Source organism: Lepidothrix coronata, unplaced genomic scaffold, assembly GCF_001604755.1.
Source record: "Lepidothrix coronata isolate B3197 unplaced genomic scaffold, Lepidothrix_coronata-1.0 Scaffold133, whole genome shotgun sequence".
In the NCBI taxonomy this organism is placed as follows: Eukaryota; Metazoa; Chordata; class Aves; order Passeriformes; family Pipridae; genus Lepidothrix; species Lepidothrix coronata.
In genome coordinates, this window is record NW_016690313.1 from 207873 (window position 1) to 230857 (window position 22985).

Here is a 22985-nt window from a genome sequence, read left to right on the forward strand (position 1 = left end):
TCAACTGTGCAATTCCTTTAAAGAAGGGTAAATAATTTGTACGTGACAAAAGGAGGGACAGTCATCTAAAATGCAGCATATCTGTATTGAAATATATTGTATTTAAAAAAATGTAGGCATTTTAGAAATATTTAAGCATCACAGTAAATTGGATTTGTTGCTTTTGGTAAGAAACCAAGACTAATGAATTACTTAGCATTCTCTGAGGGGAAGTCATTTGAGAGATAAGAAAATAGAAATGTTTAAGGAAATTTTACGTAGTGAAATTTGTGAGTAACATAGGTGTGAGAAACTTGATAGTGATTTATGTACTCCAACAATTAAACATATTGCTTGATCCACTCTTTTTTCAACTGTACTCTTGATTCTTAAGGTCATGGGTGATGAATTTTAAATAAAATACTGTTAGATAAGCAGAAGAAGGGGCCAACTGAAACTTAATCTGGCTGCTTCAGTTCACCAGGAAATGCCTTTATTTCTGTTATTTCTGAATTTTCTTATTGTTTTTTTAGTGTTTGATTATCCTGTTCTGAACAATCTGAACTGGACTGTTTAGAAGAGTTTGGAAAAGGGATTAGCAGACTATTTTCACTTGCTACAGAGCTGAAAGAAGTCCTGATATCTACAGCACAAGTTTGGACAACTTCTAAAGCTGTTTTTATCTGCCTTGGAGACTTGACTGAACTCTAACAGCTCTGACAACTTATGGCTTCAAACTTCTTTCCTCTGTAGCTTCAGTGCTGGAGCAGGAATGACTGTCCATAGTACTAAAATCTTAATTTGGTTGTCAGCTCTTATCACAGCCATTACTTTGACTCAGACCAGGATGATCTCACAGGTTTGTTCTTAATGGGAACATGAAGTTAGTGAATGCAATTCAACATTTATGGATAAAAAGCCCCTGATCTCCAATATAATGAAACTGCATGTATGTTCTGGGTGGTGTTAAATATGTACAACAGTAAACTTGGGTTAAGCTGCAGTCTACTCTGCACAGGTTTAGTCTTCTGGGATGTCAGGAAGGAAATGTTATTTGGAGAGGTTGTAGTTGTCTCTTGGCATTGCCAGCTTCAATTCCAGTTCCTAAATTTTAATGTGGCAAAATTTCCTTTTAGGTAGCAGTTGCTTTTGGATTTGAACATTTTGATATTCAGTGTGGTAGGATTCTTTTCAACCACTGTGAAAACGCTTGCATTGAAATCTGGCCAAGAGAAAGGTTTCTTTCATTCTGCTGTTTAGTAAAACCAACTAATGCTGCTTAAGACCCAAAAGATGACAAAAGAGCAGCACCAATCTAGGAAGAGAGCAAAAAGATGTAGTTATAATTTTAGGACAGTTAAAGTTTGCATAAGGTGTCAGTGTAGTCTTGGGAAGTGGTTACATCTGCCTGCCCTGGCTGCTTTTCCAGTCCTTTTCAGTTGGAAAATGGATTTATGAGCCTTGAGGTAGTGTAGAATTAAAATTTCATATTGATCAAAACTACATTTGACAAAAAAAAAGAAAAAGGTGGAAGTTTTAGCTTAGATCAACATGCAATAGGAAAACAGGTTCAAGGTGCAGACAGGGTTTTTGTGACACTCTTGACTTAGGCTGGCATGAAGTGTTTTTGAAGCCACGTCCCTCAGCGTGTGCTTCTGGGAACACATCAAAGGAATGGGCTTAAAGCCTTGTCATTCTTTCTTGGCACACCTCGAAAACTGATAAAATATGTTCCATGGTCAATTTAATTTATATGTTTTTGAACACTGCTAGTAACTTTAATAATAAGAGAAATCTACTAGAATAAAGCAGAAGCTCTGAGGGTGAAATTTTAAGAAAATATATGTAAGTATGTACGTATAAAATTATTTTATTTTTACAGCTACACAGCTTGTGATTTAACTCACTATGGAAAACTCTGCCATTGTTTTTGGTGGTCTCATTTGTGTTGGTTTTTTGGGAGTTTGTGTTGAGTCTTGGTTGTTTGTCAGTTTTGGCTTTTCCTGCCTACAGCTTTGTATTAGCAAATCTGGGTTCGGTTCCAGATGGATTGTGCACATCCACCTGCTAATTACAAAGAAGAAAATCCAGGCATATTTGCTACCTCAAGGGCACCATTTACTTCGTGTGACTTGTTCTTTCCCCATGACAAAATAAGTAGTAAGATTTTTTTTTTTTCTCCACACTGTAAAGCCTGCGTTTTGGAAAATACATGGTACCATATCCATGGCAGGCTTTTGCACCTGCTTGTGTGGCCACAGCCTGTCAGGTGTGCTCTCTATCCCTTTATTCCAGTTCTCTGTGCAGATTGGCACAGGGCACATTTTCACTTGTACAAAGTTAAAACTGCTCCCACCTTCTGCCACTTAACTGCAGCAACTCTCCTTGCACATTTCTTTACAGAGCCTTCTAGTAAAAACAGTGCTACTAATGCATGTTTTTATTGTAAAAATGGGAAAAAGCCTTACTAGCTTACAGAATATCGTGATTTTAAAGCGTTGCTGTCTTTGGGTTTTGTAATTGATTCTGCAATTGCACTTAGTACTCACTAGATAATTTTAGATTTATTTATGGCTAAAATACATGAAAAATAAAGCCTCTAGCAAAAAAAAAAAAAAAAAGAAAAAGAATTGATTTTTTTTTAAAAGTAGTACCTATACTTATATTTTCCATAAAACTTTGTGAATTTCAGCTACAACATAATCTTTCCTTCTTCTTTTGTGCTGTTCTCTGATTTTGTCCAGAACAGTCAAAACCATTGGTGTGTGATAATTCTGTCTGTGATAACTGGAATTCCAGTTTTGTGAAGAAAAGTTAAACAGACCAAACTTTGGTTGTTAGATAAAACTATTGCCATTCTGAATGCTTGGTTCACCACTATGGCATCATGAAGAATTCTTGATACTATCTGTGAGCAGCATTCATAACCTCTGCTGTTTGTCTGAGTAAACGTCAGAGCACTCAAGGAGAGAGAGATATTAAACAGACTACCTTGTACCAGAATGGGAGGGGTGGGGGAGAACAGGGCACAATATTTATGGCTCCAGGAACTATAAGTTGTAATTTAATGAGATCAAAGCATTTGCTGTTTATTTGCTGCACTAGGAGCATGGAATAAACTGGTTACGAAACAGATACCAAAACCAAAAAAAAAAGGATATTGAAAAGAGCACAAAGACTATAAAATCAAAGGCATCATGTTATAGAAGCTTCTAATATAAAATTAATTTAGCATTCTCCTGAGAGTAAGTAATTAATGTTACAGGAAAAGCAAAGATCCTTCAAATTTATAGCCAGTTCCTGTTTTTACCAGATAATCACTGTTCTTCCTTTTCCCCTCCTCATTCCCAGGAACATACACAGTAGTTATAATAGTACTTTATTCCTATTATATATCTCAGTGTAGGAGGTTTTACCAATACCAGCTCAATGTCCACCTCTGATATACTTCTTGGAAGAGAAAATAACAAAATGACGAAGTGAATACTTCAAACAGAGTAAAATCAGCACAATAACATTTTACCTCTGAAAATAAACTTTTAGTCACCTGTGATAAGTTTAAAGTTTAGCGAGTCAGTCTTACAAATTTCGGTACCTCTAACTTGTTCTGTTGTTTCCACGCATTATTTAAAAGTAGAGCCTGAACTCGGGATAGTTTAAAAGATTTGTCTGTGTTTTGAATTGCAATGCCTATACTGGATGAACTATTTATACGTGTTTCCTGTGTTAAGGAACTGAAGAAAGTAACTACAGACTTGATAAGGTCCAAGGTCACATCTCAGTACAGGGTGGGAGAAGAAAACATCAATCTTGCAGCGAAGGAAAAACAGTTTCAAGAACTGCAGCAAAAAATCAGAATGGTATTTTGGAATTTAAACAAGTTAAATTTTTGGTGATTATTTTCTGGAAGTTATCTCTGATGTACAGATCAGTGACTCCTTTCTATTAACTCCAGATACAATACAACGAAACTATTTCCAGCACAGCCTTTTCTAGGGAATTAAATATTCTATGAATATCAGTATCATTTCATAGTTAAAAAAAATGGGTAAGAAGACATTTCAATATAATTCAATTTCTTTAAATAGCCTCATGATGATTCACTATTTCACATTAATACAATATTACTAAGGAAAATTGGCACTAATTTTAGATGCCTTTTACTGTTCTTCATGGTCCTTTTTTTTTTTTTAAGGAGACTGCAGTTAGTAAAAAAATTCAAGAAGAAAACACTCACATTAAAGAAGAAAAGCTGGTGAGTTAATACAGCTTTGCTACTTTAAATAAGAACTCTGAGTGCTATATTTCATGTTTAAGTTTCTTAAATGATTATACTAAGCTACAAAAATTAGTTAAATTCACTTGTTTACTCTTCAGGAATATTTTAATACTAGCATTAGTGGGATTTTACTGCTCAGATTTTAGAAAGAGTATTACCAGAACAAAGTCTATTTGTTTGTCACTTTATTTCATTTCAAGTCTTAAATTTTTGGTTTTGAATTCAGATGGGAGAAACTTGGTATTCCCATGAAACAGCTCAGTACAGATAAGCAGAAAGGCTGGCATAACACACTTGTTATTCTGCTTTCTGGTGGCCAACAGTTCATTATTTACCTTATTATTTATTATAATAATGGTTGAAATTGGTGTTGAAACCAGGTAAAATTGGAATAATTTGTCAATTGTATGCAAAGGAAATGATGTTCCATTCATACAGAACATAAACCTTTTGACTGTAAAATGCCATCTACACTTGCCTGAACAGAGTTAAGATTCTCTTCTGTTGCTAACTCAGGTATGTTCCAGAGCAAATGCTGGTATTCAAACCAAGGTATATGGAGTCAAGTATCAAACATAGCAAAAAAACCTTTATTCCCTGCGATAACAGCATAATACACTGCTTTGCAGAATATTAAGCCTAAAAAGGGTGGTTGTTTTTTTTTCTTCAGCAGCTGTAGAGTTTTCAGTCTACAGGGAACATGTCAGGGAAGTGTCTCATTCTTGTTCTCAGGGAAGGACAAAAGCAGTAGCTTGCTTGTGTACCCACAGAGGTACACACTGGAGGCTCATCCAGCAGCACTCCTCCAGTCTGTAAAAACCTGTTTTTTTTAAAAAACACTTGCCAATAAACACAGGGAAAAAAAAAAAGAGAGACAAATTCAGGCCTCATTACTCTCACAGCCCTGAATGCACTAAAAGCATTTCTGTGGAGATGCATGTAGCATAATTCACATGCATATTTGATATGTGTTATCTGAGAGAAGGACTCTGCTTTGTGTCTCTGTTTTGTTCGGTGTGAACTGCTGGGGTTGGTTTGGTAGGTTAGTTTTAACATATGGAGGAGTTTGGTATGAGTCTGGGGAGGGCTCTAGTGTAGAGATACACTTTGTGTTTTCTCCAAGAGCTTGGGTTAGAAGACATGGATTTCTGTGTTATGGAGCACTAATAATTCACTATCTGGATCAGCTGAAACGTTGGCTTCAGTGGTTCTTGGGCTGAGGCTGGAAATGCTGTCTAAATTGTAGCTGATTTGCACTGAACTGTGTACAGAGAAACAATCTGTTGGGTGAACACTGTACTAGATTTAAAAATCATGGCTCTGCCACTGACCTGTCAGATGACACTCCACAGCTCTGCAGTTCAGTTTTCTAGATGTAAAATTAAAGCAAAAATTAAGTGAGGCTCAGTGCAAAAATATCTATTTCTGCATAAGAGTATACATGCATGAAAAACAATGAGCACACTCAAAATAATGATTTTTCTTTTTTTAGTAGTCAGCTGTTTCTTTGTATCCAATAGAACCAAAAATAGAGTAATTTGAAAGCACTTGGCAAGTATGTGAAAGTGTTTGTTTTAATAATATGTTGCTCTCAATGTATTTTGAAGCCGCTGAGCACATTCAAGACTGGCTTCTGTCTGAAACTCAGTGTTTTTTCCTGTGCAGGTCTTCTTTTAGCAACTGCTGTAACTGTTCTTTAGGGAGTAGAGGTTGCCTTGTCTGGATCATTCACTCTTGTCTTTGAAACTCTGGGAATGTGTTCTGTAGTGTTTGATACAAAATGACTCCCCCTCTCAGTTTTCAACTAACTGCAACAAACTTAACAGCAGCACCCATGGGTTTGTAAATGCATGGCACTTCAATCAACTCATTATAGGTGGCTCTTTTTTTAGAATTCACTCTTCATGAAGTAACAATATACCTCCTTGATAAAGGTACCACAAAAGTTCACCTAGTGACAGCAAAATCTGATATACTTGCACCATATGATGCAAGGCTAATATGTGACAGTTCACATCTATTAGGGTTTACATCAGGAGATACAGAATAATGTCACATAAGGGTAATCCATTAGTGGAGTAATATCTTTGGGGTTTTCCATATTTTTCACAACTTTGATATGGTAACATAAGATTACTCTGTCCTGAATTGAACCTACAGTGGGGTTGGATTTGATATATTTTATTTAGATTTGCACTGAAGTGTGTTTAAAGTATTAGTGGATTTCATTTTAATTATAAGAAAATTCTCTGAAAAAGAGTAAGTTATAGTAAGTCATAATAATGTTGTCTTCTCCAAGGCAAAAAGCCAGAAAAACTGGGCATTGTTCTGATTTCTCCCTACAAACTCTTCCCCAATGCTGATTTTGGAGTATTTTTTTTATAGACCTGATTTTGTAAACACTGACAGAAACAAAAAATAATCTAAAAGACACACATTAATGTTTAAACTGTAGAAACAAAAATCTTAATGTACCCTCTTCTGTTTGTATTAACAAGGAAATTCTCAGCTCTCTCCAGTGTGTGCAGGAGCTCCTTCAGCGAATAACCCAAACGAATGCCAGAATGGAAAGTGAATTAAATGCTCTGAAAGAGGAATATCAGGTCAGATTTTTCTTGATTAGACAAGCTGCTACTATCTTTTCTGTAATTTTTAAGTTCAGGGCTGTTAAAGACATCAGTGTGCTTTTCAGAACTTTTGACCTCACTTCCATTGCTCCCTCAGCTCCTTAAACTGTCAGCGTGAACCTTGAAGCACAGGCTGTGGTTTCCCTCTTTTACTTCTCTCCCAAAAGTAAATCATGGTTGCCATTCTTAGCAGCCATTTCTGGAGGGTAAACCCAAAACATCTTTGGGCTTGCTTTCAAGTATTTTGAAATCAAATAATTTTATGACTTTTTTTTTCCTTGTAATTTGCGTATTGGTATAAATTTCTGGAAAACACTTCAAATTTCAGATTTTCAGTCATAGCTAGTGCTTGCCCTCAGTTTTATTAGAGCAGAGGGCCTAAGAAAGAGCGTATCCTTGGCCCTTTCTTGCTGTGCTGTCTGGTGTCATATTTATTCTAGAGGTGGTAAGTGGTCACATGGAGAGTGTGGAGTTCCAGCACTCCTTAGTTCCTCTTTCTGCACATAAAAGTAGCTCAGAACAGTTTGGATTCTACATTTCAACAGCAGATGGGCCCACGGTGCACTAAAGATGAAGGTCATATCTGTTCCTACCAGATGTGCCATACAGAGTTCAGGTACAACCATTAATTGGTCTGTTAATAATTATTATCTAGTATTTGTCCATGCATGACCACAACTATTCCATTCTTTGGCCTGTGAGGCCAAGGTTTTGAACTAAGATAGATAATTTCAAATTAAACTTCCAGTGTGCACGTATACTTTTGTTTCTAAGTAAATGCTTCTATGCTAATTTTAAATAAGATTAACTTCCCATAAGTCTTACTTTGATTTTTAATAGTTGTAAGTATTTTGCCTTATGCCACAAATATAGCACTTTTGCATCTTGATTAAACAAGTAAGGTTAAAGGTGGGCTATGTTTTCCATCAGAAACTAGCTAAAATTTCTCTAGGAGTTAAAAGATTAATTGAACAGTCCCTTGGCTGTAGAATTGCCTAAAGCAGCAGGATTTTCTGTATCTTCTCTTATTTATATGTTGGGTCCAGTGAAACAGCTGGATTCCTTGCTGTTCATACAATACTGTTTTCTGTTAGAGTAAGAAGGTAATGTGCTTTTTATTTTTTTAAGATCATTGAAATTACTTTGTAAATTAAACCAGCAGCTCAAGATAATTTAATTGGTATATAACCTTACTGATGATGACTTACATACTATGGGAGCCCTTTAGAATCTTTGTGTCAGCATTACTGAATAGCAGGTGTATTCTAAAAGTGCTTTTTTCTGATAGTATTTCTGAGCTATTGTTTCCCATCTCAGATAAAGTTTATAGTGTGCCTTAAAGCTCCAGCTAAAACTGTAAATGGTATCTGTGAATCTTCCCTTTGAAGACTGCACATAAATGTCTACAAGTATAGCTTGTTTTCTTCTTGTTAAGGTATGAATTGAGTGCAAGTCTCTGTTGTGCAGCCTGTTCAGGCCAAAAATTGATATCTGATTGTGATTATACTAATTCTGATTAGAGACCCTGCTTTGGTTTGAGTCTGTTTATTTTAGATTGGGGAGTTATTACTGTTTCCTGCTGTTCCAACTACAGCACAAACCATTGCTAATCACCAAAGCTTCAGTGCAGCCTTCAAAGGTAATTTCTTGCAGGCATAAGTACTTTAGATGAAATTGGTGTTACAAGACATGCATAACTAATTAGAGGCTCTTGGTTTGATGGTTAGTTTGATGTAAATATTCCTCCTTAGGCTCCACTGTGTCACTTAAGTTCAGCCAAGATTTGATCCCAGTTGAGTTTTGTGAGATGATTCTGTGCATTCTCAAAACCAAGATGCTCTCACTTGAGAATGGGAATTAAAGGATTCATAACATTTATAAAAGCACATATGAGTGATAAGCTTTCATGAGAACACATCTGGAGACATAAAAGTGGCTAGATGTTTTAATAGATCTATTTTTTTGTAAACATTATAAATACATGCATAAAATGCAGTGATTCCTTTAAACAGCATGATGTAAATCCAGTGTGGTATTAAAAGTGAATGTCACAGGTTCTTGTTCCTTCCAGATGAACTCATGGGATTGTTTTGATTTATCAGAAGTGGCTGTCTTTCAGTTAAAACAGTGGTCATAAAATATTGTTGCTTTTTTTATAGCTACTTGTTTGGCTGACAGTTTGATACAATTACCAGGATATTCCAGGGAATGAGACAAAGTTAGCATCTTATTTTGCATTGTCACTTTTTTAAAACATCAAATGGAACTTAAAAAATAGGGAGCTGAATATATAACTCGAACTTCTATGCACTTTCATTCCAATTTGGGAACTATTGATTTCATCTGTATTGAGTCTAGAGCCTCAATATGATAAATGAGATCTAAAGCTTATGTACTATTCTTGTGCTCTGTTCCACTTCCCTGTCAAATTTGTGGGCCTTGCTCATCAAGCAAAAAAATTTCTTCAGAATAACCCAAAACCGAAGAGAGATTGTACAGTCCCGTGGAAATATTTTTATTCTTATACTCACAAGAAATGACCATTTATTTTTAGGCTTAAGATGACAGAACACTTGCAAGGTCATATTCCAAAGGATCCTTTCTCATTCTGCCTATGCATACCTAGTGCTAGGATGCCAATGCCATTATGACTTCAGAAAAACAAGTTACAGTTCTTTACCAGATGACAGAATACTTGAGAATGCCAGGAATTCAGGTATCCCCCCCTCTCTGCACAAGTGGCTTTAACATATGATCAGTTCAGGTATTTTGCCCTAAGAGCTGTGTTGTGAATAACTATAATATTCCATCTTTGAGGAGGTTGCATTTGAGATGCAAGTAAAAGCATCCTTGGAGTTAAGAGCAGGGTTTATCCAAGAGAGGAGGTCTTGGATTCCTTGTTTATACAACAGGATGAAAGATGCTACATCAGTGTGATTATTCAGACTATGTATTGTTGAATTGTCTCATCTTTTTAATTGTATAATCTATCAAAGAAGGTCCATTATGTTCTTACACAGAACTTCTGCCAAGTGTACAAAAGTGCAAGGTAGTTTGAATTTTCCCAGTGTTAATATCTGTAAGACATATTTTTATTAATAGTGTAGTTAAATTAACGCAGGCATTTTAAAATTGATGCTAAGTGAATCAAGTAGACTCATTTTTAGGTAAAAGATTTAGTAAAAACGAATTGCTTTGGAGTCTTGCCTCTGCAACGTAACATTTTTCAAGTGGACTTTCAAAGAAGCTCAGCAGAGTCATAAATATGTAGCTGGCCATATAGCTGCATGCATTAAAGTTGTGTTTACATTATCCAGTATATAGTAGGTCATGGATGCAGTGAGTCTTTTATCTTCCATATTGTTTGCTAGAAAAATGTGATAGGATAAAAATTCCAAGAGTACCTGAAATGCGTGTGAAGACACTGGTGGTTTACACGAGCTTGCTCTGATTTATCACGGTAAAGCTGAAAGAGTTAACCCCAAAATGTTGCAAGTACAGTTATGATTGTATAAAACTTAGTATTGGTGTTATTTCAGTGCACTCCTATGTCAGTGATCTAATAAAAATAAATTAAAGGATAATCAGATGTATACTTCATGTTCCAGTAGATATGTTTTAGAATATAAAGACTATACAGTTTATAAGAGAGGCTAATAAAGAATTTAGGGCAGAAAAACTGTTCAGAAAAATAGTTTTTTTCTTTCAGTATACAGTAGTTTTTTTCTTTAAGTACAGCAGGTCTAGATATGCTACATTTCATATATCTCATCTCTGGACTTTATATTACTTTTTCAGAACATTAAAACTTATGCAGTGAAACTGAATAATGGCAAGTGTTTTTATACCCTTTTATAGCCATTTCTTTTTTCATAACCTCCCCCTGTTTCCTGCTAGCTAAACTATAAGCACCTTTCTGTTAATTTATGAAAATTATTGTTGAGATAGCACATTATCACTGATCTGTATGGCACTTCCAGCATGTTAGAAGCAAAGGTCCAAGCAACATAAAACACATCAAAATTCATTAATGTGGTATTGATTATTTTTTGGATAATTAATTTTATTGCAGGCCCTTGAAAGAGATAATGAGCTGCAAAGGGAGAAGGCAAAGGAAAATGAAGAAAAGTTCCTTAATCTCCAGAATGAGCATGAGAAAGCACTAAGAACTTGGAAAAAAGATGTAGGTTTATTAAATTAAATGTTAGAGTATTAAAAGGTTTTTGAAATAGTCATCAAGCATTTCAGGTAATTCCTAAAAGCCAAGAAAATATTGCAGAAATAATACAATAAAACCAATTTCTTTTCCAGTAACACAGATTCTTTTAGAGATGAGTATTTTTTAAAAGTAGATTTAGGTTGACTTCTGTGCTCTAAAAGGTCAGTGCTCTTCCTGCAGTTCTGATTTGACAGGAATTCTTCAGTGTGGACTGAGGGTGAAAGGGGATAAGAAAAGGTGTATGTCTTGTATGTCCTCTCAGTGAATTCACTTCTGTCTACACCTAAACAATAATTTGTCTTCAATTTGACATTCTTTCTACAACTTCATTACTTCTAAAGAGTACTTCTGTAATTATTTAATCCAAAACAATTAGCAAAACACCGTAGCTGTAAAAATTGTCTGCAATAATAAATGCATGTTTACAAGTAGGAAAGATTGATACCTCTTCAGTAGGACAAGATCTGCTTAGTGTGTGGAAACCAGACTCTAAGCAGCATTTGTTTAATAGTCTGTCTTTTTTATTTCTGTGTATTTGGCACCTTCTGCCAGAAAGGTTTTGATTTTGGTAGATGGATTTCCAGGGAAGCTGTGGGGAAATAATGCAAAGTTGTCCTTGTAATCCTGTTGTCTGGGGCTAACTCATTTGAGTGCAGCCACTATGGAGATGACTGCAACCATGAGGCTGCAAAATAACTAAACTGTTCTGATGCTCAGTTCCCTGAGAGAATTTGATGTCCCTGATTCCTTGGAGAGTTTTATACCATAGTTTCATGTATAGACATTGGATCTGCCCTGCTTATTTCTCAGGAATGTTTGCAACTATTCTTAAGAAGATTTTTTTTTTTCTTTTCATGTTTCTGCTATGACTAACTAGAAATTTGGTCTCTTAAAGTATAGCAGAATGACTGGTAAAGTTAACATTATACACTGCTTTGGAGATCTTTGTAAATGAACTGAAGGTATTTCTATAAAATTGCCCTTCTTACAACTTGTGGTTTGGACCATCCTGCTTGTTCTAAATACAAAAATTTAATTGTTACATATTCACTGAAGAAGCATTGGATACTTGAGGCTATTTACAGAAGTAAAGTGCCAGGCAAATTATTTGCTGTTGTAGTTTCCTGACAGTGTAGGTAGAGAATCATGTTTATCTTTGAACCAAAAAAGGAAGAAAGCTACAAATACAAATCTCACTTATTTTGAGTGTTGCTACTTGCAATAAGTGGTGGGGAAAAAACCCAAACCCGATTAATAAAAGGTATAATCTGCAATGGAAACGTGCTTAAAAATTTGGTTTGAATTAAAGAGCTCAGTTACTCTGTACAAAGAAATTCCTCAGCATCTATACTTTTCTTTTAAGGATTTACTTTAATTTTCTGAGCTGTCGATACCCTTGTAAAATGCTGGTTTACATATCTGCACATGCAGTTTGTGTGCTCTGTGTACTCTCAATTATTACAGGAGGAAAACATGAGAAGAGAAATAGATACTATTAAAAATGAGCTGAATTGCCTTAAAGGACTTCATGGACATCCTGAAGATTATCATCCTCCTCAGGGAAATCAGCATTCTGAGCAAGTGGAAAATCTGCAGGTAAGTGTCTCTACCAGCTGCAGTACCATCCATGTCTTCTAAAAATTTTAGAGAATAAGAGATATGACAGTTTTTCTGATCTTGTCTGTCATGTCCACTGATCTTCCTTTGACATTGGTAAACCTAAAAATTTATCTGTGATATTTATCAATGATCCAAAATACTATTAAAATTTACTGTACCCAGAGAATGTTCCCCTTTCATCCAGAGGGGTGCTTATATCATAAAAACCTGAGATATATCATAAAAACCTGATAACAGTTAGCAGTTATCTTAAACAACCCGTCTTCACTAAATCCTATTTCACAGACATATTTTGCATGCATGTTTCTCAAATCAGAAGATTCTTTTTAATCAATATACAGGTTATAGAAGTTCTAGTTTTAGTTTAACAACTCCAACCTTTATGTCACTTAGAGCCTTTAAAAGGCACAGCAAACTGAACAGGTGATGAATATAGGAGGTGACAGACTGTTTTATGTGGTGCAGGTTCAACTAGAATTGAGCTTGCATTGCTGGGTGAACCAAGTCCATGTTCACCTCTGGATTCAGAGCACATATGAGAAGTCAGCAAGTGGTTAAGCACATGAAGATGGTCTTTTGGGACTAAAGGAAGAGCCCTGCAGCTCTGTGTTATCCCATGATTAAACTGGATTGCAAATTTGTATTCCAGCCTTTTATAAAATTGAAAAAAATGGGAAGAGTCAGAAGCCATAAGAAACTTTCCCTGTGCAATGAGTGTATTCTGTAGTTCTGTTGAGTATTGGTTATATCCTTTTTTTCATTAACTTTTACATCCAAATAATGACTTACCCTTCAAAGAAGAGAAAACTCATTTTTCATGTATACGATTTTGCTTTCAGTATTGAGGAAAATAGGAAGACACTAGGACTGAAAAGACAGATTATTTTTTTTTAGAATTAGTCTATTAATTGTTAATAAAACTACAAACTGCAAAAATATTTTAGAATTTGGAAGAACTTAAAATAAATTTCTTCACAATGTATGTTTATAGCTCATACTCAAGCACACACAGAAGGATATCTGCTGCTTTGTGCTTAATAGTGCAAGGGAAGTTAGACTTACTCATTGTGCCAAAGCTGTATGAACTCTTATGTGGTATAATGCAAAAGGTGTAACTTTTAAAAATCATTGATTCCTTGAATGAAAACAAAATATCAGTTCTGTTTAGGATGCAGAATCAATGCAATGAGTCGTTCATGATAAACACTGTGGGTTTGAAAGCAGAAAAGCTTAAAGCTATGCTCATAAATGGAAAAAAAGTCTGAGATGTCTTCTAAATATACATCTTACACTACCTTATGGCAAACTGCCACACCACTTTGTTTTGTACAGTCACTAGATTTCCAAAGCTAGGCAGGCTGGACTGAGTCAAATCTCCAGGGGGACACTGCCAAGAAACTACAGGAGCTGCAGCAGATCATATTGATTGTACTGATTTGTGGAATTCCACCTTGTATCAGTAATGAGTCAGTGTGTAGTGAAACATAAAAGGGAAAGGGGTTGGCTGCAATTTAGATCTTGACTGTGGTTCCAAGTGTAGTAAGGAAATATGCATATATTTATTTTTACACCTAGTGCAATCTGAAATCCCTGCAATTATTTGTGGGGCATGAAACTTAGAATGTACGTAATCTTCTTCATATCGATCACCTCTGGAATAGTAATTAAGCAAAGGGCCTTCTTAAAAGAAAGATACAGTATCAGACCTCATTACAGACTTGGACTGCAATTTAGTTTAACCTTACCGTGCTTAACATTTAATTTAATATGATTTGTAATACAGCTGTGCACCAACAGAGAACAGGGCTACACCTACTAATGGGTTGCTGTAATTCTTTTGTGTGTATATGTAGATAAGGATCTGTTTTTGAGCAGCTTTTGAATTTCCTAGTATGAAATAATCTGTTGAGGGAAAGGTCATCTTAGGTATATGTATGTTACTTATTTAGATTTTACTAAATCACAGGCAAAAAGTTAAAATCCAGGTTTAATAGTTTTGATATTTAGGTATTTTAGTTTATGCATCTTGGACCTGTTTTTGAAGGGCTGAACAGTCATTTGAAGTTATTGAAAAGTAGGTTTATTCAACCCATCTGAAAATCTGGAAAGGAATCGTAACCTTTCTGCCTTTCTTTATCCTGTTTATTTCAGATGCATTCAGCAGTTCAGCCCGTGCCAACAAACATGGTAAGTTCCACCGCAGTAGCTGTTTTATAACTGTATAAAAGAGTTATACTGTGGTGTTTGGTGTTTCTGTCTAAGGAAACAGCTCCTAGAAGCAAAAGATTATAAAAGAGTTACAGCTTTCCTGAAATAAAAAGGAAATTTCTAGTATGTGTGTTCAGAAAGCTTGAAAATGTGGTGCCAAGGCTATACAGAGCAAAGAAGAAAAACTTAGAAAATAAAAAGATGTAGTGCATACAATTTCCAAATCAGAATGACAGGGAAGCTGATAATAAAAAGATGAGAAAAAGAGGAGTCTGAATCTTCTAATATGTATGATCTCTCTGTTTTCTTTAAACGCTATGGAAGACCTATTTATTCTTCTGNAGGAAGAAATTTCAACTGAAACTTCAGTTTGAAGGATCAGGATGTTTCTGTGACCTCTATAAAGCTGTTTCTTGCAGATTTGTGTTCTGCATCACCTACTCTGCCACCACTGCAGTAGTGGACAGCATTTTTACCAGTGCTGTCCACGTGCCTCCCTCCATTTTGCAATACACTCTGTCCTCCCCACACATCCAGTGCCCAAGCACAGAACTTGTAACCCCCTCCCACATCCCAGCCTTCCTTCTGCAACACCTCCACTCACCCGAGTATCCTCAGCTTTTTCTCACATCTTTTATGACTAAGCTCCCTCCTAGATGTGCCTACTTTTACATCCTGTCTTTAGAGCAGGAGCCAGCACGTGCTCCTGTCTTCAGCTGCTGAACAGTTGATGATAAAAGATGCATCTCCTTTTCCTTTTATTTTGGTGGGGTTTTATTAAGTTGTTTCTTCACTATTCAGCTCCTAGTTTTCACAGAGCTTTATTGACTGTAGCTTTCAAAAATACACAAATACAGGTGCAGTAGTGGATCAGTGATTTAGACAGTGATGTAGACACATCCTTCAGGCTTCTACTCCTGTTGAATTTGACTCAAATTTGGGTTAAAAAGCCACCTGGGAGGGAATGAGGAACTGCATTACAGGGATTACAAATTCATGAGCCTTATTTGCTTGTGAAATTAAGTTAAAAGTCCTAGGTGGTTTGTTAAAAAAAATGGTGTTAATAGGTGTGTGTATGCACATGTGTTGGGTGTCAACAGCAATCCTGCAGGCTTTTCCTGCATGGAATTACTGAGCAGGTCACTGATTTGGCCATCAGAGAGAGGGAGTGATCCAGTCAGCACGTGTACAACACAAATTCCTTCCACTGAGAAATTCTGTCAGTCTTTGTAACTTTGTGGACTGTAATAGCAGGACCCAATTTCTTTCCTACTCTTCTAGGGTATTAGTCTGCTTTTTTATTCCCTCTTATTAACGTTAACTTTTTATACTTCAGGTGAGTGGTCTTTGTTTTCCAGCAGAATTGTAAAATTAATTTTAAGTCAAAGTCCTGAACTTTAGATCTAATCAGTGAGTGGAGTAAATTATTAAAATACGTCTAATCATTTGTTCCTTCTTATGCTAGAGTGGTCAAGAACAATCAAAAGACAGTGAAATACAGGCTATTCAGAAAGAAAATGAGTTCATACAATCTGTAATAAGAAAATATGGTAATTGTGGACATGAAGAAGAAACTGAAGTAAAACCCACAAGAGACCACTCTTCAAACGCTGAGGAATTACAGACAGAACAAAGTAATAACCTTACATGGATAGCAGAGATAAGTAGTATTGTTGAAGGAAGGATAAATGTTTGCAGGTACAGTGCATGATGAGAATGATCAAATCCTGAGTTAAGTGATTTTGTCCTAACAACAGGAAAATTCTTGGTGTGAGTAGTGCTCATCTATGATAAATTCACCAGGACTTCCAGTGGCTGCCCTGGGACATTGAGAAGGGTCAGTGTGCTCTAACCCCTGAAGCTGCTGCAATGTTCTGTGTGCTTTGTTCAGAAGGGAACAGGGCTTGGGAAGAACTGTAACCTGTATAGAAATGTTTGAAAGCAAAACCAACGACCTTCCCTTTCCCATAAGACAATGAAAAAGGCTGAGAGTGGTTGTGCTGCCTAGGGCAGGGAAGGTCTGTTCATGTGGATAATATAACAATACCTATCACAATCTGTACAAAGCACTTTGTAACTCCAGTAAGTAGTTTTTTGAAGCCACCTAAAGGAAATGCACTTAGTCTCTAATGCTCAGTCTCTAAAATGTAGCAAAGATAAGCAGAAGTTTAAAAACTTATTAACTGCAAAGTGACTGGTTTAAAAGATCAATGCTCACAGCCTTCAATGCATCTTTTGGAAAACACCCTTCTGGTATTGAAATGGCCCACTACTATCAAGTCCCAGCATGTTGCTTTTGGTGTGTCCCTTAAACAGCTATTTTGGCTTTGTTTTCCATTTAGTTAAAAATGCCACTTTCAAAAATAAAGACAAATACAGTTGCAGTAGTAATGAGTGGCCTAAACTTTACATAGCCTCACATTATTATGAAATAATGTTATAATTTCATTATGAAGACCCCTTTCAATAATAAGGCTGACAGATATCAGTTGAGAACTATTTCAACTATAAGCCATATCTAAAATATACAGAACGTTAATATATTTTCTGTTTTATCAGTTTATAAATATTTTTCAAGCTACCATAGTGCAATAGTTATCTTCAGTAACTTTTTGTTAGGCTTGTATGTGTAATATAAGATAAGAAAAATCAGTATCAATATTAATCTTGAGTCCATCTCTTTGGAAATTATAAACTATAAAAACAAAGCATTATATAACCTCTGGGTTATCATTTACCAACCCTACAGATTTACAAGTTCTTGAAAACAGTTCTAAGGATGAAATTAATGTTGCTAGTGCTTGTGAAGAAAAGCAAAGGGAGGCTTCTCCCAGGAATACCCTCTGCACAGATACTGATTTAATTACCCAAGGACAGAGCTCGGAAATGCATGTCACTGGGAGCAAAGAGGCAGAAAATCCAGGAGCAACACAGAGAATGTTACTGGATGAAAACAACACAAATTTAGAACAAAAGCCACAGGCCAGCACTGAGCCATTGGCAGGAGGCCACACGCAAAGAAAGGCCTTTTTAGACAGTACTGAGCCTGTAGGTGCTGACAAGAAAAATGGGAATCAGGAGACCAGCTCCAGCAAGCAAGAACTGTGCAATGCTACAGCTGAATCAGCTTCTGCTAAGGCAGACACAAAATCAGACACCATACAACACAGCAAAAGTGTCCTTACACCTGAAGCTTTCGGTCCTGAGCCTGAAGTGGTTCTTTGCACTGAGAAGAACTCTCTGTGTGAGAGAAGTACAGGTGACCATCAAGCCAAGGAGTTAAGTTTTGGCATCCTGCCTTACACTAAAGAAAGTTCTCAGACAGAATACCAAAAATGTAGCTTGCTGACCAGTGACAATTATGTGGGCAACAGATTACACAGAACAGAAAAAAACTTAAATTGGAGTGGTTTCCATAAACTTCCTCTTAAACAGATACATGCAGATGCTGAAGACAGAAATGATGCCAGAAACATAAACACAAATGGTGCACTGGGGAGCAGTGGAGTTCCAGCAACTGATGCTCAGAATCTACCAACTGTGTATGGTGATAATGCAAGTGGTGATGATGCTGTGAAAGAACACAGTGACAATATGTCTGTCTTAGCTACTTTCAATTTATGCCCCCCCAAAACTGAACGAGGAATAAATGCAGGGGACGTGCCCAGCAAGCAGCCCGAACCAGACACTACTAAGCAAACAGGGAATGCTACAAATACAAGCACGTCCAATGCTGAAACCACACCTCCAGTAAAGGCTGATGGTCTTGAAATTGCTCATAAAAAACCCCCAACAGATAGAGCTGGTAGAGATAAACTAATTCCATGCAAAAAAATTAATGATGATACTCAGATACACTCCATCAAAAGTGGACATTCCCTGGAGATTAATAATTCAACAAATAACACATTGTTAAAAGAGAAAAAAGACTTGCTGAACAGTACAGTTCCAGGAAGGAAGTTTGCTGAGGGTCACCTGAAAGAAGCATGCTCTTTACCCATGAGAACATCTGGAAATTTAGTAAACATAAGTGGAAGGTCATCCTTTGATCTTTCAACCTCAGATAAAAAAGCTGAGAAAACTCCACTATACTTCAATTTTTTAGACCTCGGTTCTTGTTCAAGAGTAAATCAAATGAGAGGTCAAGCTACATGGACTTCAGCCTCCAAGGAACCTTCCCTTTTGAAACTACCATGCTTGGTGGAAAACACAAAGGTTATTTCAAAAACACAGTGTCAAAATCTCAGTGAAAATGTGGACACAGGAGAAACAGGACAAGGTGAGAAAACAATAAGCATTTATGCTTTGAACCATATACTGAATAAGCTTAGAAAAATTACGAAAATGTGAAATTTCTGTATCTTAGTGTAGAAAAATGTAAACCTGACATTTTAGTTATATTGCAAAAAAATTGAAAGGTGCTATTTCTCTGTTTATAGTATGAATGCAACTAACCAGCTTTTGTTAGTTTAATTAGTTGATTAAATAATTTTTTCTCATATTTCCCTTTCTAAAAGAACATCAGTGCAATGACAAACTGAATTTTGACAGAGATTTCTAACCCTAATATAGAGCATTTTCTATCAGTTCTCTGCATGGATCTAAAAAACACTGAGCAGCTTTTGGAATTTATTCAGTGCTCTCATTTTGCATCAAAATTTAGGGTAGCTTTTGAACCAGTAGATGCTTCTTTGAATGGGGTTTAGAGGTGGTTTACTTTTTATTTTATTGTACATCTCTAATTCAGATGGGCACTTCAAACCATCAGTGTACTGAACATGTGAAAAGACTTTATATTCTTTCAAGCTCTGGAAAACACACCGAGCTTCAGGAGTGCTCAAAGAGTTTTTTTATCTCCTACAGTTGGCACTTGGCTATTATTTGTTGAGCAATATTTTGCATATGAAAAACAGTAAATATGAGCTTTATTCCACGTGTTTCTAAATTATTACTGAAATGTGGAAAAACTGTATTCTAGGTTTGTTTTGCAATAACATTAACTTCTAGATTACCCCTAGGTTTATTTACCAAAAGAGCCATTTCTAAACTCAATCTTTGAGCAAAGTAACAAAAGCATCATTTTTATTTCCACAGTAATCTGACTCCAATGCATTTGCTCTACTTCAGTAACTGGACAGAGCAAAAGACAGTACAAGTGGTGCCTTCCTTTCTCACAACAGAGCTTGCATGCAGATTCTATTCTTAATGCCTGCTGTAAGCTTAAAAAGGCAGGTCTTTTGGGCTCTTGAACAGAAAGCCCCTGATTTTATACAAAACTGAAGCCTTGAGTGCTTAGATGTTTTTCAGAAGAGCAGGATCCACAGTACAGGGTGTTTGTGTCTACTTGAGGTTTTGTTGGTGTAGTGTTTTCAGCTTTGCCCCTTGAACAAACCAAGAGAAGGATGGACTCCCATCCCTTACTTTTGCAGCCAGTGGCAATGAGACAGAAAACCAGCAGTTTGGTTTCTTTACATTGTTCTGGTGTTATGAATTTAGCTTTGCAGGCAAAGTTGTTTGTGTACTTGTGTCCTGCCTACGCATATTTGTGTTCAGATGCACCATTTTTTGAAGCTCAGTTTCAGAAGTATCTTTGTCCCTAAAACAATAGTGGTGGTAGCAAGGCAGCAGGACCCCAATCTCACATGGTACATTAATTCTTGTAGTAATGTGAATTTTGATTGTTATTATTCTTTCAATCAAATGAAAGAATACAGTTATGTGCTGTTCTGCATGGATCTTTTCTGGAAGAACAGACAGCACTGTCTGAAGTTCTTCCATGTGTTCCTCCTCCTTTCCTTGTCAGAAACCTTTCTGTATGCAAAACACTGGAATTCCAAGAAGTTACTCGTGACTCAAAGTTTATCCTAAGGAGTTTGTAGGGATTTTAATCTAACTCTTATTCCCAAATGAGCTGCCTAGTGACCACACTTCTTGGATTCTAGCGAGGATCTTGGTCTGCATCCCAGGTGTGCCTCATTCTGCTTAATTTAGATAGGCCCCTACTTGAGCCTGCTCACCTCTCCAAATCCTGCACCTCTTTTGGAGGCTGGAGAACCTCCCTGTCAGGGCACCTATGAGTCACTGCAGCTCCCAACATTTATTGTGGTTGGGTTTTATATTGTTTTGTTTCCAGATCTTTTCCCAAAAGGCAAACCTGGAGTAGAATCCATGTGGATCCCTATATTTTTTTAAATTTTTCCATATGGGAGATCTAGAGGTGAAGAGCATTGGTGAGTGAGCTGAGTAAACCAATCTGAGGGAATTCCTTTTACTGCCTAACCACAGTGCAGTTTGCTGTTTATACCACTCTGGTTCCCAGAGAGCAGCCACTCCACATCAGTAAACGGAGGAATGAACTGGGAATGGGATAGATCTTCCTGGAGAGTGCTTGAAGAAGAAAACAAACCCATAACCATCTTCCTGCCGAGATAAAATGACAGTATTCTTCAAGAACTATTACATACCCACAAAGTAACACGTATTTTCATAGCAAAACAAAGATTTTTACTATTGATGCAGTGATCACAGGCATCTGTGTAGTGACAAAACAGCTCCTGTTTGCACTGGAATTGTGAAAGTATGCTCATGTTTTCATCCTGCAAGGAACTTGATATTGCTTTCAACAGAGTCTGTTACAGTGCATAAAACCTCTGCAGGACTGTGCAGTTATACTTTGCCATGATTAATCTACTTATCTGTCCTTCCTACCTTTGGTAGATGGCTATAGCCTGACCTCTTGAAATATTAGATGCAGGCACTAACAAAAAAACCTCCTTAATTTTTAAAATGTTTTTTGATTGTCTAAAAAGCTTTGTATTAAGAATGTCTTTTTTTATTACAAGTCGCCCTGGAATATCATGTAAGGATGGCAGTACTTGTGTATTTTACTATAATTATCAGAAGGTGAGTTTAATATAAGTGTTTGAAAAAAATGTATTCACTTAGAATATTTAGAATACACACATTTTCTATAAATCACTATTTTGTCATTAGCTTAATATGTGAAAATGACAGGAAACATTTTTAATCAAAGTAGAAACATAACACATCTTTAGAGAAAAAAAGAGATGGAGAAGTATGTGAAAGAAAAAAAAATGAAGGAGAAAAGCCTACAACAGAGATCCAGTGATTTAAACCAAAAATATTTGATATTTTAAGATCAGAGGTAAACCAGTTTAGTTACTTTACAATTAGTGCCTGGAGACTAAATTGCAGTTGTTACCATTTCCTTTTTGTCAATCAGGTTCTACCAGTTCTAACAGAGCTACCAACACTTTGAATACCTCTAATATCCAGCAAGACCCCCAGGGAGACCCTAGTGAAGAATGGAATGCTATAGCAAAGACTTTTTATGATTCCTCTTTTCCCACAGAACATGTAAGTCAATTAAAAATATTGCAGACCAGACCTCAGTGAGCTAATTCCACAGATATTTGTACAACTGTACCCATCTGGATACTTTAAGGCTGAGTCAATCTCCAAAATAATATCAGAAGGGCAACAAGACACCATTTTTCACAATTAAGGTTGATAGAAAGCAGCAGGAAAAAGTCACAGCATATGAATCAAACAGATGGTAACCAGTCTGTTTGGGAGGGGAGGAAGAGGGTAGTTCATTGTGGACCCTAATAAAAATCATCACCTACAGTAAAAGTAGGGGCTAAAAAAAAAAAATAGTATAATGCAAAAGTATAAAAACATTGTTTCATTTATTACTTGATAAGACTGTGTTATTTAAAAGAACATGTAAAAGAACAAAAATTCAGCACATCTATGAATTAGAGCCTATCTGTTTATCTTATGCTGCAGTTCTGGGATGTCCTATTTAGTTACTTCTTACTATTTAGTGGGATGACATTACACAAATGTGTAAAAGCAGAAAATTAAATAGAAGCCCTGTAAGACAACTTCATCCAGGATAGCACTAGCAAGGGCATTTTCAGATCTGTGTTAGACTGGAGCTTGAACAGCTGTAACTGCTGTATGAGAATTTGACCTAATGCTAAACATATTATTCCAAAGTGATACAATTATTTACAGCTGCAGTTGACCT

The 22985-nt window shown here is 36.2% G+C and overlaps 1 protein-coding gene across 15 annotated transcripts in view; it reads left to right on the forward strand.

The window, feature by feature from the left end:
* CCDC73 (coiled-coil domain containing 73) overlaps positions 1-22985 on the forward strand; it is a 67268-nt gene that overhangs the window by 41267 nt on the left and 3016 nt on the right. For 11 of the 15 annotated variants that reach the window (XM_017826985.1, XM_017826989.1, XM_017826980.1 and 8 more), the window contains 9 exons: positions 3711-3839; positions 4175-4234; positions 6757-6861; positions 10958-11068; positions 12569-12700; positions 14876-14911; positions 16398-16566; positions 17682-19211; positions 22176-22309. In XM_017826985.1, the coding sequence (XP_017682474.1) occupies positions 3711-3839; positions 4175-4234; positions 6757-6861; positions 10958-11068; positions 12569-12700; positions 14876-14911; positions 16398-16566; positions 17682-19211; positions 22176-22309 (2406 nt within the window). Of the gene's footprint in view, positions 1-3710; positions 3840-4174; positions 4235-6756; positions 6862-10957; positions 11069-12568; positions 12701-14875; positions 14912-16397; positions 16567-17681; positions 19212-21774; positions 21836-22171; positions 22310-22985 lie in introns of those variants that run through there. The other 4 variants (XM_017826994.1, XM_017826995.1, XM_017826990.1 and 1 more) reach the window with 4 other exon arrangements.